The sequence below is a fragment of the Eleutherodactylus coqui genome, chromosome 6, assembly GCF_035609145.1.
Source record: "Eleutherodactylus coqui strain aEleCoq1 chromosome 6, aEleCoq1.hap1, whole genome shotgun sequence".
Lineage (NCBI taxonomy): Eukaryota > Metazoa > Chordata > Amphibia > Anura > Eleutherodactylidae > Eleutherodactylus > Eleutherodactylus coqui.
The window spans coordinates 239,335,684-239,360,134 of NC_089842.1; the positions used below are offsets into that span (position 1 = coordinate 239,335,684).

The window sequence follows — 24,451 nt, forward strand, 5'->3', positions numbered from 1 at the left end:
CAGCCATGTGTGCCAGGGTACCAGTACGCAACACATCGCTGTCTTCACTAGGAAGATGACTTTCAGGATCCTCCTTCTCCTCCTCCTCTACAGCCCATACACGCTGAACAGATGAGAGGAAAGCAGCATGGGTACCCTCTGCAGTGTGCCCAGGTATCTTTTCTCCCTCCTCCTCCTGCATCTCCCCCTCCTCCTTCTCCTCCAAAATGCGCTGAGATATAGACATGAGGGTGGTCTCGCTATCAAGTGAAATACTGTAATCCCCATCTCCTGTTTCAACCGCAAAGCGTCGGCTTTTATACTTTGCAGCGAACTTCTCAGCAGACAAAGCAGCGGGATGGTAACACTAATGATTGCAGCATCGCTGCTCACCATCTGGGTAGACTCCTCAAAGTTTCTGAGGACCTGGCAGATATCTGCCATCCATGCCCACTCCTCAGTAAAAAATTATGGAGGCTGACTACCACTCGCAGCCCATGTTACAGCTGGTATTCCACCATTGCTCGTACAGCCTGGCCAACATGTGCAGCATAGAATTCCAACGTGTGGGCACGTTGGTGCTCTGGCAGCTGAAACCAATGTTGTAGGGTCCTCAGGGTGGCAGCGTCCGTGGTGGACTTGTGGAAATGTGCGCAGACGCTGTGCACCTTGCTGAGCAGGTCAGACTAGTGGGGGTCGTTTTTCAGAAACCACTGAACCACCAGATTGAAGACGTGAGCCAGGCATGGCACATGTGTGAGGCTGCCGAGCTGCAGAGCCGCCACCAGGCTACGGCCGTTGTCACACACGACTGTGCCCGGTTGGAGGCTCAGCGGCAAAAGCCAGAGGTCTGTCTGCTCTGTCAGACCTTGCAACAGCACAGGGGGCGTATGCCTCTTGTCACCTGAGCTGATTAGTTTCAGCACGGCTTGCTGACGCTTGCCCACCGCTGTGCTGCCACTACCCGCGCTTCCAACTGCTGGCGACGTGCTCACACTTCTTAATTAAGAGGTAGACGTGAGGGAGAGGTTTTGGAGGAGGTGGCATAAAAAGCCGCAGACACCAGCACCGAGGTAATACCTGCTATACTGGGTGTGGGTAGGACGTGAGCGGTCCCAGGCTCTGACACGGTCCCAGCCTCCACCAAGTTAACCCAATGTGCCGTCAGGGAGATATAGTGGCCCTGTCCGCCAGTACTTGTCCACGTGTCCGTGGCTAAGTGGACCTTCCCAGTAACCGCGTTGGTGAGGGCATGATTTATGTTGCGGGAGATATGCTCTTGTAGGGCTGGGACGGCACACCGGGAAGTGTAGTGGCGACTGAGGACCGCCGCCGCCATCATGTTTTTGAAAGCCTCCGTTTCCACAAGCCTGTATAGCAGCATCTCCAGGCTGATTAATTTGGCAATGTGCATGTTTAAAGCTTGTACGTGGGTGGCGGCGTATTTGCGCTTTCGCTCCACCGCTTGTGCTAGCGACAGCTGAACGCTGTGCTGAGAGACATTGCTGGAAGGAGTGGAGGACGGTGGAGGGGAGGGTGTGGGTGCAAGCCTGCGCATGCTGGTGGTGGCGAGGCTGGTAGTGGTGGCTCCCCAGCTGATCTTGGTGAGACACAGGTTGCACACCACTGTTCGGCAGTCATCTGCGCTCTCACTAAAAATCATCCACACGCTCTGTATGGTTGCTTGCCACGAGGGGGTGCTTTGGGAAACAGTTGGGGGATTTCTTCGCTCTGGCCCTGCCCCTACCTCTGGCCACTCCACTGACTCTTCCAAGCTGTCCTGCTGCTGCACTTGCCTCCCCCTCTGAAGCCCTGTCCTCAGTAGGCTTAGCAAACCAGGTGGGGTCAGTTACCTCATTGTCCAGCTGCTCTTCCTCTGAATCCTCAGTGCGCTCCTCCCTCGGACTTACTGCCCTTACTACTACCTCACTGATAAAGACAACTGTGTCTCATCATCCTCATCCACAAAAAGCTCTTGAGACAGTTGCCGAAAGTCCCCAGCCTCATCACCCGGACTCTGGGAACTTTCCAAAGGTTGGGCATCGGTCATAACAAACTCCTCAGGTGAGAGAGGAACCATTTTTTCCACTCATGGCAGGGACCCGAGAACAGTTCCTGGGAGTCTGCCTGCTCAGAATATGTCATTTTCATAGAGTGAGGAGGCTGGGAGGAAGGAGGAGCAGCAGCGAGAGGATTCAGAGTTGCAGTTCCTAGGCCGGGAGTAGTCGACTCCGTAGAAGACTGGCTGGTGGATACATTGTTGGACGCATTTTCTGCCATCCACGACAGGACCTGCTTACACTGCTCTGTTTGTAATAAAGGTCTACCACGCGGACCCGTAAATTGTGCTATGAAGCTCGGGAGCCCAGAAACTTGCCTCTCTCCTAATCCCGCAGCAGCCGGCTGTGATTCACCACGACCAGGAAGTCGGCCGGTGCCCACACCCTCTCTTGGACATCCGCATCCTCGACCCTTACCCCTACTTCTCATCATGGTGGATTAAGAATAGAGCAGGGCCCAAATACATTACCCCACTGACAACGGTGGCTTAATTCACCGCACACAGAGACTTGTAGATAGCGGAGGCTCTATGCTGTGACTTGAAGAAATTAACCCGCTGTCTTGCGCTCATACCTAGGGGTAATTTACTGCTCACAGAGACTTGTAGATTATAGAGGCTGTATGGAGTGGGAGAAGACTCTAAAGCCAGTGGATAGTGCTGGTAACTGCGTCTATCTCAACCCCACCAAGGAAAGGGTATTGTAAGACGCTCTGCACAGCAGCAGAGCTGAAATACTTTGCAGTGGCCAAGGAAATATTGCAGTTTTGTTTAGCGGTGAGACCTCTGTTTAATGCACTGCAGACACAGAACGGTATAAATGAAGTCGTTAGCAGTAGGCTAGGAAATATTAGAGAGCAATTTCACGGTGAGAGCTGGTTGTACGGCACTGCAGGCTGAGAATCAATTACTGAAAGGCTGGGAACTGGTCTAGATGCATATTACAAATATTGATGCACTAATACTCCCAGCAAGCCACAACTATAATGCACACGGTCAGATGTAGCCTCAAGAAGGAGCGTTCGGGTTCTTGCATGGAGGATCAGGACTGTATAGTGTATAACTTTCCCTATAGAAATGGCTGTGTCCCAACACTCTGGGTTATGCACTGCAGACAGGGAACGGTATAAATGAAGTCGCTTGCAGTAGACTAGGAGATGTTAGAGAGCAGTTTCACAGTGAGAGCTGGTTGTACGGCACTTTAGGCTGAGAACGTTATTACTGAAAAGCTGGGAACAGGCCTAGATGCGTAATACAAAAATTGATGCACTACTACTCCCAGCAAGCCACAACTATAATGCACACGGTCAGATGTAGCCCTAAGAAGGACTCTTGGGGTGTTTGAAGACAGGATCCTACTCTAACACTTTCCCCTATATAAGCAGCTCTTCCCCTAAACTCTGCATAATACACTGCAGACTGAGAATGCTATAGCTAACATGGCCTGCACAGCCCGAGATGAAATAAAAAAATTGGTGCACTACTGCTCCCAGCCAGCCACAACAGTAATGCACACTATGAAGAGTGAGAAGCCCTAAGAAGGACCTTGGGGTTCTTGTAGACTGGATCCTACGCTAACACTGTCCCTATATCAGCAGCAGCACTTTCCCTAACCTCTACCAGCATGCGTCTGAGGCGAGCCGCGGGCGGGACCACTTTAAGTACTCGGCGGTTACCTGATCGGCCCAGCCACTCACTACTGTGAGGTGGGATAGGGCTGGCACGTCACAGCAGAAAGTGGTAATGCCTTCCCCGCATGTCTATTGGCTTGAAAATGGCCCTAAACATGCGGGAAGGAAATGCAATTGACTCGAGTACAGCGTGGTGTTCGTCTCGAGTAACGAGCATCTCGAGTACCCTAATGCTGGAATGAGCATCAAGCTAGGACGAGTGTGCTCGCTCATCTCTAGTTGTGACCTCTTTACTTTTCCTATTTAGGACCTGTAGAAGGGTTTTGCCAAATTTAATGTTTGTACGACACCAGGAAGTTCCATTACACAGGTGTGCCAATACTTTTGCAATTAGCATTGAATAATTAGGTTCATACACATTTACTTTTCCTATTTAGGAGCTGAAGAATAATCATCAAGAAGTTAGAGAATTAGATTTGGTACATTACAGAAAGCTACCAATATTTTTGCACTTAGCATTGAATTTTCGAGTTCTGACCCCTTAACTTTTCCTATTTAGGACCTGTAGCATGGTCGTGTCAAATGTAATTCTTGTATGTCACCAGGAGGTTAAATACATAGGGGTGCCAATATTTTTGCGCTTAATGTTGCATTTCTGAGGTATGACCCCTTTACTTTTACTATTTAGGACCTAAAGAATGTTTGTGCCAAATTTCTTGTTTGTAGAAAATCGGGAAGTTAGAGAATAAGATTTAATATATTACACAGGGCTGCCAATATTTTTGCACTTATCTTTGAATTTTCGAGTTGTGACCCCTTTACTTTTCCTATGTACAACCTGTAGCATGGTAGTGTCAATTTTCATGTTTGTACGACACCAGCAAGTTTTATTACACATGTGTGCCAATACTTCTGCAAATACCATTGAGTTATGGATTTGTAACCCCTTTACTATTCGTAATTAGGACATAAAGAATACTCATGCCAAATTTCTTGATTGCATGACATTGGGAAGTTGGAGATTTACATGAGGTACATTACAAGATGGTGGCGATACTTTTGCACATAACATTGAATAATCAAGTTCATACCCATTCACTTTTCCTATTCAGGTGCTGAAGAATGATCATCACAAATTTAATGTTTGTACGACATCAGAAAGTTAGAGAATAAGATTTGGTACATTACATAGGTGTGCCAATACTTTTGCAATTAGCATTGAATAATTAATTTCATACCCATTTACTTTTCCTAATTATGACCTAAAGAATACTCATGCCAAATTTCTTGTTTGTATGAAATAGGGAAGTTAGAGAATTAGATTTAATACATTACACAGGGCTGCCAATATTTTTGCATTTATTAAATTTTCGACTTGTGACCCCTTCACTTTTACTATTTATGACCCGTAGAATGGTTGTGCCAAATTTCATGTTTGTACTACATCCGGAAGTAACATTACACAAGTGTGCCAATACTGCATACTGCTACCGGCTCTATACAGTATACTGCTACAGGTGTACACAGACTATATAGGAACTAACAAAACTTCTTTCATTTTTCATTTTTTTATTTGTTTTTGGAACAAGACTGTACTCATTTTTCACTATTTTTTGCTATAGTGTATGCAAAATACCCCAGTGTGTTTCCTGTCGATCCACACTGTATAACAAGACTGTACACATTTTTCACTGTATATTTTTTGCTATAGTGTATGCAAATTACCCCAGGGTGTGTCCTCTTGATCCTCACTATATAACAAGACTGTATACATTTTACACTGTCTATTTTTGGCTTAAAGCATAGCAAAATACCTTCCATTTTGTGTAGCATTTTGACGCAGTGCATTATACAGCATGATTAAGACTAGGGGTAAGGGTCGAGGACGAGGATGTGGACGCGAACGTGGGAATCCGAATGAGGGTGTGGGCAGAGGCTGAGGTCCTGGGCGTGTTAAATAGTGCCTGCTGCTGAGGGAGAAGTAGAACGCTGCATATCTATGCTCCCTAGCCTCATCTCATATTTTGTAGGTCCGCGTGGTAGACCATTATTAAAACCACAACAGTGCGATCAGGTGATAACATGGATAGTGATTTATCCACCATCCAGTCTTCCATGCAGTCCACTCACGCTAGCCAAGGGACTGGATCTCTGAGTCCTAAGTCTGCTCTTCCTTTCTCCCAGCCTGGTCACTCCAGGAAAAAGAGAGATTCAGAACAGGCATATTCACAGGATCTGTTCTCAGGTCCCTTCCCTGTGTCACAAACAACAGTTCATAAGCAAGCTGAGGAGCTTATCGTGACCAATGGCCAAAATTTGGACCTTTCACAGTCTCAGAGTGATAAGGTTGGGGACTTCCAAGTAGTGTCTTAAGTGGTATTTGTTGATGGTGATGATGATGATGATGATGAGACACAATTGTCTGTCAGTGAGGTTGTTGTTAGGGCAGTAAGTCTGAGGGAGGAGCAGACTGGGGATTCAGAGGAGGAGCTGGTGGATGATGAGGTGACTGACCCCACCTAGATTGGTAAGCCTACTGAAGACAGTGCTTCAGGGGGGGAGGCAAGTGCAGCACGAGAACAGGTGGGAAGAGGCAGTGGGGCGGCCAGAGGGGGAAGCAGGGCCAGAGCAAGTAATCCCCCAACTCTTCCCCACAGCCCCTCCTCATGGCACGCTCCCATGCAGAGGGCTAGGTGTTCAAAGATCTGGAGGTTTTATAAGGAGCGCGCGGACGACCGACGAACAGTGGTGTGAAACTTGTTCCGCACCAAGATCAGCCGAGGAGCCACCACTACCAGCCTCACCACTACCAGCATGCACAGTCACATGCTGGCACTGAGATGTAATCCCTCTTCCAGGACGCAGGCACGAGCGTCTCCCGCCCTGCGCACACCCCTTCACCTGCACAGTCCTCCACTGCCTCCACCAATGTGTCCCAGAGCAGCGTTCAGCTGTCCATAACACAAACTGAGCGCAAGTGCAAATATGCAGCCATCCACATGCACAATCGCTAAACATGCATATCTCTGAACTGCTGAGCCTGGAGATGCTGCCATATAGGCTGGAAGACACTGAGGCTTTCCGCAACCTTATGGTGATGGCCGTCCCCAGTCGCCATTATTTTTCCTGCTCTGTCGTCCCGACCCTACATCAGCACGTGTCATGGAATATCAACCGTGCCCTCACCAACGCAGTTACTGGGAAGGTCCATTTAACCACCAACACGTGGACAACTGATGACACATTGGGTTAACCTGGTGCAGGCTGGGACTGAGTCTGACCCTGGGTCCGCTCATGTGTTACTAACACCAAGGATTGCGGATCCTACCTCGGTCATGGTTTCTCCTGCTTATTATGCCACCTCCTCCAACCCACCCTCCTCCACCTCTCAATTACCATCTGTGAGCATGTCGCCTTCAGTCGGTAGCTCAAGGCGCTGCAGCACATTTTCAATTGCAATATCTAAAATATGTGCAAGCATACGATAGACATATTTGATAAGATATATATTTCCATCTGTTTACTTTATTCTGGATGCACATTTGAAAAATGTTAGCTTTTTTTTTTAACCAGTTAGGGGACATACAAATTTAACATTGATTATCAACATTTTGAGGAACACTTTGTTTTCCTATACCAAGCCAAGATTTCAAAAGCTCATAGATGTCAGAATGATAGATACCCCCACAAATGCCCCCCATTTTAAAACTAATGACTAAGGATACTTATAGAGGCATATCATCGAGGCAGATTCAGGTCCCTGAGGAGCTCCTGAGTGGAGCGAAATGCGTTGGACCAAACTAGACCTATTAAGTTCATTATACCTGATTTAATGTCACGGCAGAGTTGTCTTCTGTCCTGGTCACGATTAGGATCTATAACTGACTGACACTTCATTGGGGGGTTATTCCTGCCTGTTGTAGTGTACTGTCAAAATAAACTCCCTTACACCTCAGTGAGAAGATCAACATTGTTTAGTATTGTCCCCTTTATTTGGGTTTACCTACAGTGGCACCAAACACACCCATTAAAATTCAGGACATATAACAATGGTCGATATTTAAAGAATAGCGATCCGCGCCACCACACAATATGCCGAAATGTGTATGGGGTTAACTCACCTGGTGCATAGCAGGGTCCCAGGAATGTAAGGGGGACACCCCACTTGCACCGATGGTCCCGGTTTGCTTGTAATAAATGAAGATCCTCAGATATCCTTCAGGATTAAGGAGGGGAGCAGGAAGAAAAAGCCCCAAAAGGTATACAAACCCAAATGGGGAAATAACTAGAATTCAAAGATAAAAAACCTTTCTTCCGCGCTCTTTACTGTGGATCTTTTGCTCGGAAGAGCAAAAGAGCAAAAGATGCACAGTAAAGAGCGCAGAAGAAAGGTTTTTTAATGGTCCATATTTGATATTTACTTACGTAAGCCAGTGAGAAGTATCCTAGAGTATACATTTAATACATTCCTTATTTTTGTGTGTCCCATGTATGTGTGTCAGTTTCTATAATTATTAAAAGTTAAGTTTTAGGGTCCAAACAGTGACAAGCTTTACAATATAATTTGGACCTTTCTTGTCCCAGTTAAATAATATTTTTGCAAATATGTCATTTTAAATGCAGTTTTTTTTCCTGTAGGGCACATCAAATTGAGAATTTACACACCAAAATGGATACCCGTGTTTGTCCTGTGTTCAGAAACATACCCATTGTGGCCATAATATTATGTCTGTATGAACAATGGGGCCCAACATGAAGGGAGCAGCCAGTGGCTTTTAGAACAGACATTTTGCTTGAAGCATTTTAGGCCCCATAGCCCCTTGAGTGGCCAAAACGATAGAGAACCCCCAGAAATAGCCACATTAATCTAGGGGTGTACTGTGTATTTTTACCCCAAAGTTTTTTAAAGAATCTAAGCAAAGCAGAAGGAAACAAAATATGATTTAAATTTTTTTGCCAATGGTGTCATTTAAAAAACAGGTTTTTTTTGTACAGCACACATATAAATGAAGACTTGCATCTCAAATGGATCCCCCTGTTCGTCCTGTATTAAGAAACCTACCTTTTGTGGTCCTCATATTATGCCTGTATGCACAACGGGGCCCAAACCGAGAGTAGCAACCGGTGGCTTTCAGAACAGGCATTTTCTTGAAGGTGCTTTAGGTCCCATTGCCCACGTGTACACCCCTTATCGAATTCATCTAGGGGTGTACTGTGTATCTTTACTCTACAGTTTTTGAATAAATCTAAGCAAAGCAGAAGGAAAAAAATTACGATTTTCATTTTTTGGTCAATTGTGTCAATTTAAAAACTTTTTTTTTCGTATAGCACACATATGAATGAAGAATTTTTACCCCAAAATGAATCCCCCTGTATCTCCTGTGTTCAAGAAATACCCATTGTAGCCCCAATCTACTTACAGGACACATGGCTAGGCCTATAATGAAAGGAGCACCCATTGGATTTCAGGGCACAACTGAATAAATTCCAGGCCAAATTGCTCACTTGTGCAGAAAAAAAATTGTCTCCCTAAAAATAATCCCACACCCCCATTTTTTGGCATTCCCTAAATCTTAGATAAAAGTAATTATATAAACTGTGTTGTATGTCCGAAGACAGGGGTAGTTACAAAGGCCCAATTGGGATGGGCACATCGGGGCATTAAAATGCAGGCGGTCATGCACAGTACAGCTTTTTTTTGTTTGCATTTCCCGTGCCGTTGCTTAGCGATGGTGCAGGTACCCACAGCCCATACACAATGTAGTTGCATTTGGGCTATGGGTTTATCCGCAACCGTACAGTGCAATGGGCTCTATGTTGCGGAGATTCAATGTAAAAGAGAACATACGGCATTCTGTTTTATGCGAGTGGATTATGTAATTCCGACCAGCTAATTTGAGCGGAATTCTATAAACCAATGCATTCGATTGATCCGCGTATTACTGCAGATCAAAAGCATGAGGAATCCACAATTTCTGTCTGGTCATGTGAGACTGGACTAAGGTATATTGCTAACCTTTTGTACCATGTGACCTCTCAGCAAGGCCACCGGTCACTGTTCCAGGCTCCCGGCGACTTTTGGTAGCCGGGAAGGTCCATGGAGGAGGATCACATCTGTGAGGGCAGATGAAACTTCAACTATTTTTTTAACTTTTACATGATCACCATTTTCCATTGGATAATGGCGATCTCGTAACCAGGAACTGAATACTGCAGCACCCCGTGATATCTCCAGGATCTCAGGTGTAGGGAGATTTTACATTTACTGGACAATTCTTTACTTTTGTGCATTCGTCTACCATTTTGCCGACGGGGATATGGGCCGAAGCTGAGATAGGTCTGCGGATAAAGATCTGATTTGGGGACAAATCTGGGTACCTTCGGTATGTAATTTCATCTCCCCCCATGGATATGATCCATAAGGGGAGATGAAACTTTTACTTTTTAAACTTTAAAAAAAAAACTTTTTAACTTTACATGATCATTGCTATCCCATGGATAAAGCAATCAAGTGACCAGGAACCACATATAGCAGCCCCAGGTGACATATTCCTGCACTCTTCTATCTTTGACAGTCGGGTGCAGGGAGATTTTTAATTAGCCAGGCACTCCGGCCTTCTGTGCATGCGTGCCACATCGGCAGATGTGCAAAAGCCTGCGGCAGGTCCAGATCACCGTGGCACATCGCGGAGAACAAGGGTGAGTATTTTCAGCTGCCTTCATGGATCTGACCTATGAGGGGAGCTGAAACTTTCATTTTTTTAAACTTTTTTTCACATTTCCATGATCGGCATTATCCATTGGATAACGGCGATCACGGGCCTGGGGACTGGTCACCGCAGTCCCCAGTGATATCTCCTGATTCTCAGCTACCAAATCTGTCGGGACAGAGTAATGAAGTCTGGCATACATGCACAAGGGATGAGGAACAAGGTACTAGGATTTAGGGGAGCTGTAGAGTATGCTGAATAGCTCAATTAGCAGGGACATTGCCTCAAACACAATAAATCGCAGATTCAAGTTCTGACACGTGGCTATTTTAAGAGGTAAATGTGCGTTATTGTTTATTTTACAACACTCCCTGCTTTTTAAGTTCAGGGCTATAGGTTCTATAGGTATCAACATGACAGCCGAAATAGTTCAAGCCCAATGTATGTAGAAAAGAAGAATGGTATGCAAATTGGAGATAGTACAATGTCTCTGGAGTGCCATGTATTAGAAAACAGCTTCCCTATAAATCTATATATTTATGTCATACATAAAAGAGAAAATAAAGGATATTCCCTGTTCACTGGTAAATGTTAACATTGTTTTTTCATGGCTCAGAGACAACTGGCTTCTACTTTAGATTTCTAGCATCTATAGAGAATCATATTACTTGTCAAACTACATTATCCTCAGAAGTAGAGATCTACGAGGAAATGTAGGATGCCACCATGAACAATGTTTTTGTAACTATTCTTAAAGATGACCACTGATGGAAAGATTATGATATGACTACATAATGCTCAAATTCATTACCCATAACTCAAGCTTGTAGAGTTACTTAAGTCAATAAATAAAGCTTCCATTTCCAATTCTTGTCCATGTGAGGTTCTTCTTTATTTGTTATAGAAATGTTCAACCAGTCCTCTTCAAACCGATTTTTTCTCCTTGGTTTGTCATTTGTTCCTTACTTGGAGGTTCTTGGCTTCCTTGCATTCTTGGGGATGTATTTGATAACTTTGATAGCAAATCTTCTTCTGATCATTATGGTGAGGATTAATCCAAAGCTCCAGACTCCTATGTACTTCTTTCTTAGTAATCTCTCTGTCACTGATATTGGCCTCTCTACCACTGTGGTCCCTAAAATCCTGAAGAACACATTATTTAAGGATACTAGCGTCTCCTTACTGGAATGTGCTATCCAGATGCACTTTCATTTGGCATTTGGGGCTATAGAATGTCTCATTCTTGCCATCATGGCTTATGATAGATTTGCTGCCATCTGTAAACCTCTGCACTACAACACCATCATGAGCAAGAAGATGTGTATCTCTATGGCCACTGCATCATGGATAGCAAGCTTCATCAACTCCATGATACATGTGATTTACACCTTCCAGATGTCTTTCTGCCATTCCCACCATGTCAACCACTTCTTTTGTGAGGTACCTGCCTTCTTACAAATATCTTGCAGTGATACTTGGCTTCACGAGGTAGCAATGTATATTTCAGCGGGAGCCTTTGCTAGTTTATCGTTTTTCTTAACTCTGATTTCATATATGCATATTCTGCCTACTATCCTGAAGATCAATTCTTCTGATGGAAGGTATAAAGCTCTCTCCACATGTGCCTCCCACATCATTGTGGTGACTCTCTACTATGGGACCATTATGCTTTTATATTTACGTCCACATTCCCAATCCTCTCCTGACATAGACAACGCTATTTCCATCCTCTACTCTGCTGTGACACCCATGCTAAACCCCATTATCTACAGTGTCAGAAATAAGGATGTCAAAGGAACCATAAGGAAGAATCTATTTAAAAATGTTCTCCAATCAAGGTTATGTTTACAAACATCTTAATATGATGTTTACATATGAAAAACAGGAAAGTTGAACAGTGTGAAATTTCTTTTCCCCAATTTCATTGAGCTTCTAGTTGACCATTCCTGTCAGTCATTTCAATCACATGCCCTTTGATGAAGGAGATACTTTTTAATGTTGTCATCAGACTACTGGACTACCAGCTGAGTGGGTATTAACACTGGAAGATAGATTCCAATAAAAAAGAAATTACCAACAATAACAAGAGGTGGAAATTTTACAGAAGCAGGCAGTACACGAGCAGTCAGGAACTTCCAATGTAAATTGGATATCACCCCTTTGCCTAGCCCACAGAGACCTATGATCCTCACCAGCTTTAGATCTATCTCGGGTATTGTATTAGTGCCATCAGTGAGATTGTTGAAGGGAAGGCAACTAATAGCCAAAGACGCTCACATGCAGGTTAGTTTCAACATTTTGGTGGGCCAAGTGCAGAGGAAAGATAATTGTATCTTGTTACCACCCACAAACTTTCCTGTGTCTCAAAAAATAATAAATATGCTTAGCCCCGCCCTGTTGTCAAAGATCAGCGGCAGGGAATGGGGACCTGAAAGGAAGAGCATGGCACCTTGTTGTGGATGCAGTGCTGGCAGGACTAGTGTGTCAGTGCTGTGGAGACCCAGTTCCCACCATACAGAAAGGAACAGGGCTAGGACCTGCCCACATGCAGGAGAGGATTTTGGTGCTACAGGCACCTGCTAATAATAGAAAGGTAGCTACATCACTGCAGTCAGCGGTGCAACACAGGGCAGAGGAAGCAGAGTAGCAGCAGTTCCAACCCACCCTGAAAGTTATCACAAATAGCTTGGGATTATGATTTGGCAGCAGCAGTTTCCAGACCAACAGCAGAGTGGCTCTGAGTTCAACAGCAGGGCATCCAGTATTGTGAGCCACCAGTTTTCTAATGTGGCGACCTCTGGATATTAGTAATGTGTTACATGTGCTGCTGGAATCTGTAGTGTTAAAGGGGTTGTCCCGAGGCAGCAAGTGGGGTTATACACTTCTGTATGGCCATAATAATGCACTTTGTAATATACATTGTGCATTAATTATGAGCCATACAGAAGTTATAAAAAGTTTTATACTTACCTGCTCCGTTGCTGGCGTCCTCGTCTCCATGGTGCCGACTAATTTTTGGCCTCCGATGGCCAAATTAGCCGCGCTTGCGCAGTCCGGGTCTTCAGCAGTCTTCTATGGAGCCGCTCGTGCCAGAGAGCGGCTCCGTGTAGCTCCGCCCCGTCACGTGCCGATTCCAGCCAATCAGGAGGCTGGAATCGGCAGTGGACCGCACAGAAGAGCTGCGGTCCACGAAGACAGAGGATCCCGGCGGCCATCTTCAGCGGTAAGTATTGAAGTCACCGGAGCGCGGGGATTAAGGTAAGCGCTCCGGTAAACTTTCTTTACTTCCCTGCATCGGGGTTGTCTCGCGCCGAACGGGGGGGGGGGTTGAAAAAAAAAAAACCCGTTTCGGCGCGGGACGACCCCTTTAAGTTTCCTAGCAGCACAGCTCCACAGGAGGTACGATCGTGTGGGCCCCGTGCTTAGTTTGCCCACACGATCGTAACATAATGTCTATGTCATGTATTGTGTTCTGTGGATAAGGATGCTGTTTCTCTGAAACATTTGAGGTTGGGGTCTATGACCATGAAGTATGATGATCTATGTAGTGGTTATGTCGCAGTATGAAGACATTGATTGTCATGTGTCTTACTGCTGCCAGGAAGATGTACAGGAGACGTATATGTTGGCAAGAGATGCTGAGAGATGAGCAAGCATATTTTGGATTGTAGCAGAAATGTATACTTAGCGTTGCAGTTGATATGTAAAGTATTGTCTCTTTAATAGAGTTTATTCCCATTTTCACTAGAATAAAGAACCCTCCCAAAGAGCGTAAACATCTTTATTAACCCTTAAGTGACCATGCCTGTTTGCACCTTAATGACCAGGCCACACTTTTGAAATCTGACATGTGTCACTTTAACATAGAATAACTCTGTAAAGATTTTGCATATCTAAGTAATTCTGACACTGTTATTTCACCACATATTGCACTTCTTTTAGGTCATAATAATAGGCTGACAGAATTTGTCTATATTTAATAAAAGCATCAAAATTGAGAAACATTTGAAAAAATTGTAATGTTTTTCACATTTTCAACTGCAATATGTCAAATATGTGCAAACATACTATACAAATTTTTGATTAGATACATATTTCCTTCTATTTACTTTATTCTGGAAGCACATTTGAGAAACTTTAGATTTTATTTAACCATTTAGGAAATGTGCAGATTAAACATTGGTTATTAAAATTTTGAGGAACATTGTTTTTTCTACACCAAGCCAAGATTGTTAAGGCTCATAGATGTCAGAATGATAGCTATCCCCACAAATGACACCATTAAAAAATATAACCCTTAATGCATTCACTGAGGGTGTCATAAGTATTTTCACCCTGCAGTATTTTGATCCTTTGGTAGCTGGGAGCAAGGAGATTTTAAATTTCCTGGGCCCTCCTTGGCTTCTTTTGCTGGTGGGCATATGCACAAAGCTGGGGAAGGTAAGGGGAGGATGATCGGTGAGGGGTGATAGAGCTTTAACTTTTGAAACGTTTTTTTAACTTTCCTTGATCACCATTATCCATTAAATATTATTGTTAATTTTAAAACACTCTGTAATTTAAGTATAGAGCTATAGGTTCTATAGTTATCAAGGTGACAGGCAATATATTTCAAGCCCTATATATGTAGTATAGAAGAATGGTATGCAAATGGCAGATGGTGCAATGCCTCTGAAATGCTATCTATTAGGCTGACTACCCACTACAGTTTTTTTTTTCACTGTGAAATTCACAGCGTTTTATTTCCTCTAGGGGTCTATGGGACTTGTAATGTTAAAATCGTGATCGCGCAACATTGCCATTTCGCTGTAAATTGCGATTTTGCGCGATCGCGATTTTAACATTACAAGTCCCATAGACCCCTGCAGAAAAAAAACGCGAATTTCGCAGTGAAAAAAAGACTGTAGTGGGTAGTCACTAGAGATGAGTGAGCACCAAAATGCTCGGGTGCTCGTTACTCGGGACGAAATTATCGCGATGCTCGAGGGTTCGTTTCGAATAACGAACCCCATTGAAGTCAATGGGCGACTCGATGCTCGCTAAGGTTTCCATTTGTGAAAATCTGGGCAATTCAAGAAAGTGATGGGAACGACACAGCAACGGATAGGGCAGGCGAGGGGCTACATGTTGGGCTGCATCTCAAGTTCCCAGGTCCCACTATTAAGCCACAATAGTGGCAAGAGTGGGCCCCCCCCTCCCAACAATTTTTACTTCTGAAAAGCCCTCATTAGCAATGTATACCTTAGCTAAGCACCACACTACCTCCAACAAAGCATAATCACTGCCTGCATGACACTCCGCTGCCACTTCTCCTGGGTTACATGCTGCCCAATCCCCCCCCCCCCCGCACGACGCAGTGTCCACAGCGCACACCAAAGTGTCCCTGCGTAGCCTTCAGCTGCACTCATGCCACACCACCCTCATGTCTATTTATAAGTGCGTCTGCCATGAGGAGGAACCGCAGGCACACACTGCAGAGGGTTGGCACGGCTAGGCAGCGACTCTCTTTAAAAGGGGCGGGGCGATAGCCCACAATGCTGTACAGAAGCAATGAGAAATATAATCCTGTGCCACCGCCATCAGGAGCTGCACACGTGGGCATAGCAATGGGGAACCTATGTGCCACACACTATTCATTCTGTCATGGTGTCTGCATACCCCAGTCAGACCGAGGTTTTTTATAAATAGTCACAGGCAGGTACAACTCCGCAATGGGAATTCCGTGTGCACCCACAGCATGGGTGGCTCCCTGGAACCCACCGGCGGTACATAAATGTATCCCATTGCATTGCCCATCACAGCTGAGGTGACGTCAGCTGTAATGCAGGTGGGCAAAAAATTTATTGGATTACACTCTAGGCGAGGGCCCCCAAAAATTGGTGTACCAACAGTACTAATGTACCTCAGAAAAATTGCCCACGCCCAACCAAGAGGGCAGGTGAAACCCATTAATCGCTTGGTTAATGTGGCTTAATTTGTAAATAGGCCTGGAGGCAGCTCAGTTAAAATAAAAATTGGTTCAGGTGAAAGTTTCAACGCTTTAATGAGAATTGAAACGTATAAAAATTGTTTACAAAAATTATATGACTGAGCCTTGTGGGCCTAAGAAAAATTGCCCGTTCGGCGTGATTACGTCAGGTTTCAGGAGGAGGAGCAGGAGGAGGAGGATGAATATAATACACAGATTGATGAAGCTAAAAAATCCCCGGTTTTTATGGTGATAGAGAACGATGCTTCCATCCGCGGGTGCAGCCTACGTATTGTTTAGGTACCGCTGCTGTCCGCTGGTGGAGAAGAGAAGTCTGGGGAAATCCAGGCTTTGTTCATCTTTATGAGTGTAAGCCTGTCGGCACTGTCAGTTGACTGGCGTGTACGCTTATCCGTGATGATTCCCCCAGCCGCACTAAACACCCTCTCTGACAAGACGCTAGCCGCAGGACAAGCAAGTACCTCCAGGGCATACAGCGCGAGTTCAGGCCACGTGTCCAGCTTCGACACCCAGTAGTTGTAGGGGGCAGAGGCGTCACGGAGGACGGTCGTGCGATCGGCTACGTACTCCCTCACCATCCTTTTACAGTGCTCCCGACGACTCAGCCTTGACTGGGGAGCGGTGACACAGTCTTGCTGCAGAGCCATAAAGCTGTCAAAGGCCTTAGAGAGTGTTCCCCTGCCTGTGCTGTACATGCTGCCTGATCTCCGCGCCTCCCCTGCTACCTCGCCCTCGGAACTGCGCCTTCTGCCACTAGCGCTGTCGTATGGGAATTTTACCATCAACTTGTCCGCTAGGGTCCTGTGGTATAGCATCACTCTCGAACCCCTTTCCTCTTCGGGTATGAGAGTGGAAAGGTTCTCCTTATACCGTGGGTCGAGCAGTGTGTACACCCAGTAATCCATAGTGGCCAAAATGCGTCTAACGCGAGGGTCACAAGAAAGGCATCCTAACATGAAGTCAGCCATGTGTGCCAGGGTACCTGTACGCAACACATGGCTGTCCTCACTAGGAAGATCACTTTCAGGATCCTCCTCCTCAGGCCATACATGCTGAAAGGATGAGAGGCAAGCAGCATGGGTACCGTCAGCAGTGGGCCAAGCTGTCTCTTCCCCCTCCTCCTCATGCTCCTCCCCCTCCTCCTCAACGCGCTGAGATATAGACATGAGGGTACTCTGACTATCCAGCGACATACTGTCTTCCCCCGCCTCTGTTTCCGAGCGCAAAGCGTCTGCCTTTATGCTTTGCAGGGAACTTCTCAAGAGGCATAGCAGAGGAATAGTGATGCTAATGATTGCAGCATCGCCGCTCACCATCTGGGTAGACTCTTCAAACTTTCCAAGGACCTGGCAGATGTCTGCCAACCAGGCCCACTCTTCTGTAAAGAATTGAGGAGGCTGACTCCCACTACGCCGCCCATGTTAGAGTTGGTATTCCACTATAGCTCTACGCTGCTCATAGAGCCTGACCAACATGTGGAGCGTAGAGTTCCACCGTGTGGGCACGTCGCACATCAGTCGGTGCACTGGCAGATTAAACTGATGTTGCAGGGTCCGCAGGGTGGCAGCGTCCGTCTTGGACTTGCGGAAATGTGTGCTGAGCCGGCGCACCTTTCCGAGCAGGTCTGACAAGCGTGGGTAGCTTTTCAGAAAGCGCTGAACCACCAAATTAAAGACGTGGGCCAGGCATGGCACGTGCATGAGGCTGCCGAGCTGCAGAGCCGCCACTAGGTTACGGCCGTTGTCACACACGACCATGTCCGGTTGGAGGCTCAGCGGTGAAAGCCAGTGGTCAGTCTGCTCTGTCAGACCCTGCAGCAGTTCGTGGGCCGTGTGCCTCTTCTCTCCTAAGCTGAGTAGTTTCAGCAGGGCCTGCTGACGCTTGCCCACCGCTGTGCTGCCACGCCGCCCTACACCGACTGCTGGCGACATGCTGCTGCTGACACATCTTGATTGCGAGACAGAGGTTGCGGAGGAGGAGGAGGGTGGTTTAGTGGAGGAAGCATACACCGCCGCAGATACCAGCACCGAGTTGGACCCCGCAATTCTGGGGGTGGGTAGGACGTGACCGGTCCAAGGCTCTGACTCGGTCCATGCCTCCACTAAATTCACCCAATGTGCCGTCAGGGAGATATAGTGGCCCTGCCCGCCTGTGCTTGTCCTCGTGTCCGTTGTTAAGTGGACCTAGGCAGTAACCGCGTTGGTGAGGGTGCGTACAATATTGCGGGAGACGTGGTCGTGCAGGGCTGGGACGGCACATCGGGAAAAGTAGTGGCGACTGGGAACCGAGTAGCGTGGGGCCACCGCCATCATGTTTTTGAAAGTCTCCGTTTCCACAAGCCTATACGGCAGAATCTCCAGGCTTATCAATTTGGCTATGTGCACATTTAACGCTTGAGCATGCGGGTGCGTGGCGGCGTACTTGCGCTTGCGCTTAAACAGTTGCGCTAGCGACGGCTGGACGCAGCGCTGAGAGACTTTGCTGGATGGGGCCGAGGACAGCGGAGGTGAGGGTGTGGGTACAGGCCGGGAGACGGTCGTGCCTGTGTCCTGAGAGGGGGGTTGGATCTCAGTGGCAGGTTGGGGCACAGGGGGAGAGGCAGCGGTGCAAACCGGAGGCGCTGAACGGCCTTCGTCCCACCTTGTGGGGTGCTTGGCCATCATATGCCTGCGCATGCTGGTGGTGAGGCTGGTGGTGGTGGCTCCCCGGCTGATCTTGGTGCGACAAACCTTGCACACCACAGTTCGTCGGTCATCGAAAAACTGCCTTTGAGCACCTCGGCCTCTGCAGGGTGACATGGCGCAAGGGGGCGCTTTGGGAAACAGTTGGTGGATTATTCGGTCTGGCCTTCCTCTACCCCTGGCCACCGCACTGCCTCTTCCAACCTCCCCTGCTGCTGCACTTGCCTCCCCCTCTGAAGACCTGTCCTCAGTAGGCTTAGCAAACCAGGTGGGGTCAGTCACCTCATCGTCCAGCTGCTCTTCCTCCGAATCCTCTGTGCGCTCCTCCCTCGGACTTACTGCAATTACTACTACCTGAGTGATAGACCACTGTGTCTCATCGTCCTCGTCCTCCTCACCCACTGAAAGCTCTTGAGACAGTTGCCGGTAGTCCCCAGCCTCATCCCCCAGACCCCGGGAACTTTCCAAAGGTTGGGCATCGGTCACGACAAACTCCTCCGGTGGGAGAGGAACTATTGCTGCCCAATCTCGGCAGGGGCCCGAGAACAGTTCCTGGGAGTCTGCCTGCTCCTCAGAATGTGTCATTTTCATGAAGTGAGGAGGCTGGGAGGAAGGAGGAGCAGCAGCCAGAGGATTCAGAGTTGCAGCAGTGGACGGTGTAGAAGACTGTGTGGTTGATAGATTGCTGGATGCACTTTCTGCCATCCACGACAGGACCTGCTCACACTGCTCAGTTTCTAATAAAGGTCTACCGCATGGACCCATTAATTGTGAGATGAATCTGGGGACCCCAGAAACTTGCCTCTCTCCTAATCCCGCAGCAGTCGGCTGCGATACACCTGGATCAGGAGCTCGGCCTGTGCCCACACCCTGACTTGGGCCTCCGCGTCCTCGCCCACGTCCACGTCCACGTCTCCTAGGCCTACCCCTACCCCTCAGCATGGTGTATTACGAGATTAGCAGAAACAGAACGCTGTAATTAAATGTGCCGCTTATTGGCCTGTGGTTGGAGGCTGACTTCGCGTACGTAACGCACTGCAGAGGCAGGAAACAATTATGCACAAGGCTGGGTATTAATTCACCAACTACTACCCGCAGCTGAGACGCAGTAAACTGAAGGCAGTGACAGGCAGGCCAAATATTGTATATTTTTGAACTTTTTGGGAACAACCACACTGCCTGTGATATACACTGTATTTCGATTTCCCTGTTGGAGGCTGACTTCGCGTACGTAACGCACTGCAGAGGCAGGAAACAATTATGCACAAGGCTGGGTATTAATTCACCAACTACTACCCGCAGCTGAGACGCAGTAAACTGAAGGCAGTGACAGGCAGGCCAAATATTGTATATTTTTGAACTTTTTGGGAACAACCACACTGCCTGTGATATACACTGTATTTCGATTTCCCTGTTGGAGGCTGACTTTGCGTACGTAACGCACTGCAGAGCCAGGAAACAATTATGCACAAGGCTGGGTATTAATTCACCAACTACTACCCGCAGCAGAGACACTGTAAACTGAAGGCAGTGACAGGCAGGCCAAATATTGTATATTTTTGAAATTTTTGGGAACAACCACACTGCCTGTGATATACACTGTATTTCGATTTCCCTGTTGGAGGCTGACTTTGCGTACGTAACGCACTGCAGAGGCAGGAAACAATTATGCGCAAGGCTGGGTATTAATTCACCAACTACTACCCCCAGCAGAGACGCAGTAAACTGAAGGCAGTGACAGGCAGGCCAAATATTGTATCTTTTTGAACTTTTTGGGAACAACCACACTGCCTATATAGCCAGTATATCTCTTTCACCTTTCCCACTGTCCCTGCCTCACCAGTACTGCCCTTATACTCTGTACAATGACTGCAGACTGAGAATGCAATGCTCTGCACGCCCGATATACAAAAAAAAGAAATAAATTGTGCAACACTGCTCCCAGCAGCCTCAACAGTACTGCACACGGTCAGATGTGGCCCTAAGAAGGACCGTTGGGGTTCTTAAAGCCTAAAATAACTCCTAACACTCTCCCTATAGCAGCTTCGGCACCAGCAGCACTTTCCCTGATCTCTGTCAGAATGCATCTGTGGCGAGCCACGGGCGGGGCAGATTTTAATATTCGGGTGTCACCTGATCTCCCTAGCCACTCACTGCAGGGGGGTGGTATAGGGCTGGAACTTCACAGGAGGAAGTTGTAATGCTTTCCCTGTCTTTCTATTGGCCAGAAAAGCGCGCTCATTTCTCAGGGAAGAAAGTGAAAGTAACTCGAACATCGCGTGTGACTCGCCTCGAGTAACGAGCATCTCGAACACCCTAATACTCGAACGAGTATCAAGCTCGGACGAGTACGCTCGCTCATCTCTATTTGAAACTAAATCTAAACAAAAGTCCATATTTCAATTACTATACAGTAGAAACAAATATTTTGATAACATGATTTTACTATTATTTTTTACTTAATTATAATTCAGGCTTCTTCTGGAATGACAAAAGTAGTTTTCTTTAATAAACATACGCCTTTCTTCACCTATTCTATGTATTTAACTATACTTTATAATGCTTCTGTTTTATTTCTAAGAATACGCAAATAAGGAATAATATATAACCTGGGGAAATCATTGTCTAGAACCGCAGAATTGTGTAGGGACCATTTCTGAAGGCTTCAACTTCTGGGATTAATCAGAATATGAGTATTCTATTATTTAAGGCTGAACACTGCAGTGATCATGTTTGCTCCAATCTACAGGAGCTTTCTGCATCATCCTACCTCCTTACAAGAAATTTCTCAACTGAACTGAAGCAGAACTTTCATAATGTAGTTCACTGTGCTGTTAAAAATAGTTAACAATTAACAAAGTATTGATATTGATATTTTACCAACAGAAATATACAGAATACAGTAAGTTCAATAAGTGTCACATATTACACCATAATATGATTTCAACCCTTTATTTATTTTTATTGTATTTTAACTTATTTTACATATTTTGCAACACAATCTAACTTTTATTCTGATTTATCTGTTTGATGGTTGTAAATTACAAAGCAAAAAATAATAATTTGAAACTTTCTCCCCCTCTCTCTCTCTGTCTAGAAATATGTCTTAAAGTAAAATGATATTGAAGCAATAATACATTGCTCAGGGATAAAAAAGAGATCCTGCTCCCCTATGTATGTAGTTTATGGAGACATTATAGCAGCAGTCTACTCCTACTAGTTCAGAGATAGAAAAGAGATCCTGCTCCCCTATGTGTGCAGTTTATGGAAACATCACAGCAGCTAGTCTACACCCACCAGCTCAGAGAGATAGAGAAGTTACAGCTCCATCATTTCATACAAAGTCAGGGTTTTGACTCTGATTGCCCCATCCACAACCTATCAGGAATTATGGTCCTCATCTCAGGCTCAGTGGGGTGAGATTTCTATAGTCTATAGTGTTTTGGCAGCCAGGGAGGTATCAGACACAGAGTTATTGTTTATGGGACATTTGGGGGGGGGGGGGGGGACTGGGCAGCTCCCTATTGGATGGGGAGTGGTCCAGGGCCCTATCCTTGACCCATAAAATTTCTGTCTCAGGTAGGTATCACAAGCTAAACTATAAGCTCTTATCAAGATGGTATTACACCCCTTCTTGCCTGGCGAGGATGCATTTTGGTCCATCAGACAGGTGCTGGAGATGTTTGGAGGTGCAGGGGGGAACCTTTATACATATCTGGTGGTTTTGTCCAGATATAATAGGTCTGTGGTCAGATGTTGCGGCTGTGTACAACAAACTGAAGGGACTGGTGCTTACCCCAAAGATGGCCCTTTCTCTTGATTTTACCAGGCTCTATTACAGAATGTAAAAGGGATATCCTGCGTTTATTTATCCTGGCCATGAAAATTGTGATTCCTTGATTATGGAAATCCCAGGTTGCACTTGCGAGTTTCAGCTGGGTGATGGCCATGGGGAAGATTAATAACATGGAGGAATTAAGGGCCAAGGATGAAGCTAACTGGTTGGTATACAAAGAAACTTGGGAGGTTTGGAGGAGATTCTGTTGGTCCTCAAGTTGCGATACTTGGCTTGTGGGTGGGGTAGTGCAATCACAAGAGAGGATATGAGGGAAAGACTAGGGGTGAGGCCAGAGAGGGATGGGTAAACAAATAAATAAAACAATAAAGGCTGGAGACTTTTTTCCTTTTTTTTTCTCTTTCATTTTCAGCCTTTTTATTATTTTTCTTCCTCTTTATTATTTATTTAGTATGAAGAAATGGTACTGGTTCATAAAATAATTTTAGGGGCTAAGTGTGTCTGGCATGGCCTTGACAAGAACCTCCTTGGTTATCTGCAGTGTACCGGAGTGGCTTGTCGGAGCCAACACTAAAGCAAGCAAGTAATGGTTTTGATGTATATGTATATGAATAATGGTAATGATATATATTATTTGGATTGGAGTCCTTGTGGACTAATGACCACTAAGGGGTAATAATTGGATGCTTATTTAAATTTTATTTTCAGTTACAATTTTTAATATATGTTAATTGTCTAATGATAAATGCAAAAACCTTAATAAAAATAATTTTCCACAGAGAGATAAAGAAGTTCTCCTGTTCTCCTATCTATGCAGTGCATAGAGTCATCATAGCAGCAGTTTATACCTCACTGGATCAGGAAGAACTGAGAATGAGAGCTGGAGCTTGCAGAGGTGAAAACTGGTTATAAATGCCGGTTATACGTCATATAATGTCCAGATATAGTGTTATTCCTCATGTACACATGGCAGCTTATTCTGAAACGTCACCTGAAAAACTAATTACACCTTAAAGGCTCTGGGCCCTGTGCTTGCAGTAGACAATGTTTAATTTATGTGTTGTAAATGTATTGTCTTTATTTGTATGTTTTACTGTGTACAGCTCAATGGACTAAGAGGACGATAATCCTAGAATCATAGGATCATCTGTTCCAACCAGGGTCATCTGTTCCTTCTGCTCAATGCAGGATTCATTAAATAATCCCAGACAGATGTGTGTCCAGCCTCTGTTGGAAGACCTCAATTGAAGGAGAACTCACCAACTTCTGTGGCGACCTGTTCCACTCATTGATCACTCTCACTGTTAAAAGTGTCTCTTCTCTTTTAGTTTCATCCAATTGCGTTTAGTCTTTTCTTGCACAAATGAGAATAGGGCTGATCCCTCTGCACTGTGATAGACCATCAGATATTTATAGACATTAATTAAGCTTTCTCTCAGCCTTCTTTTTGCAAGGAAAACATTCCCAGATTCTTTAACCATCCCTCATAGGACATGATTTGCAGACCGCTCACCTTCTTAGTAGCTCTTCCCTGAACTCTCTCTACTTTGCCTAAGTCTTTTTAAAATCGGGGTCCAGAACTAGACACAGTATTCCAGATGATGTC

The 24,451-nt window shown here is 45.7% G+C and overlaps 1 protein-coding gene across 1 annotated transcript; it reads left to right on the top strand.

Moving 5' to 3' along the window:
* Window positions 1–5,751: 5,751 nt before the first annotated feature.
* LOC136571920 (olfactory receptor 5AR1-like) lies at window positions 5,752–12,239 on the top strand. Its single transcript, XM_066572538.1, has 2 exons — window positions 5,752–6,007; window positions 11,284–12,239. Exons 1-2 carry the CDS (start codon window positions 5,752–5,754, stop codon window positions 12,237–12,239), a joined length of 1,212 nt encoding a protein of 403 aa, XP_066428635.1.
* The last annotated feature ends 12,212 nt before the right edge of the window (window positions 12,240–24,451 follow it).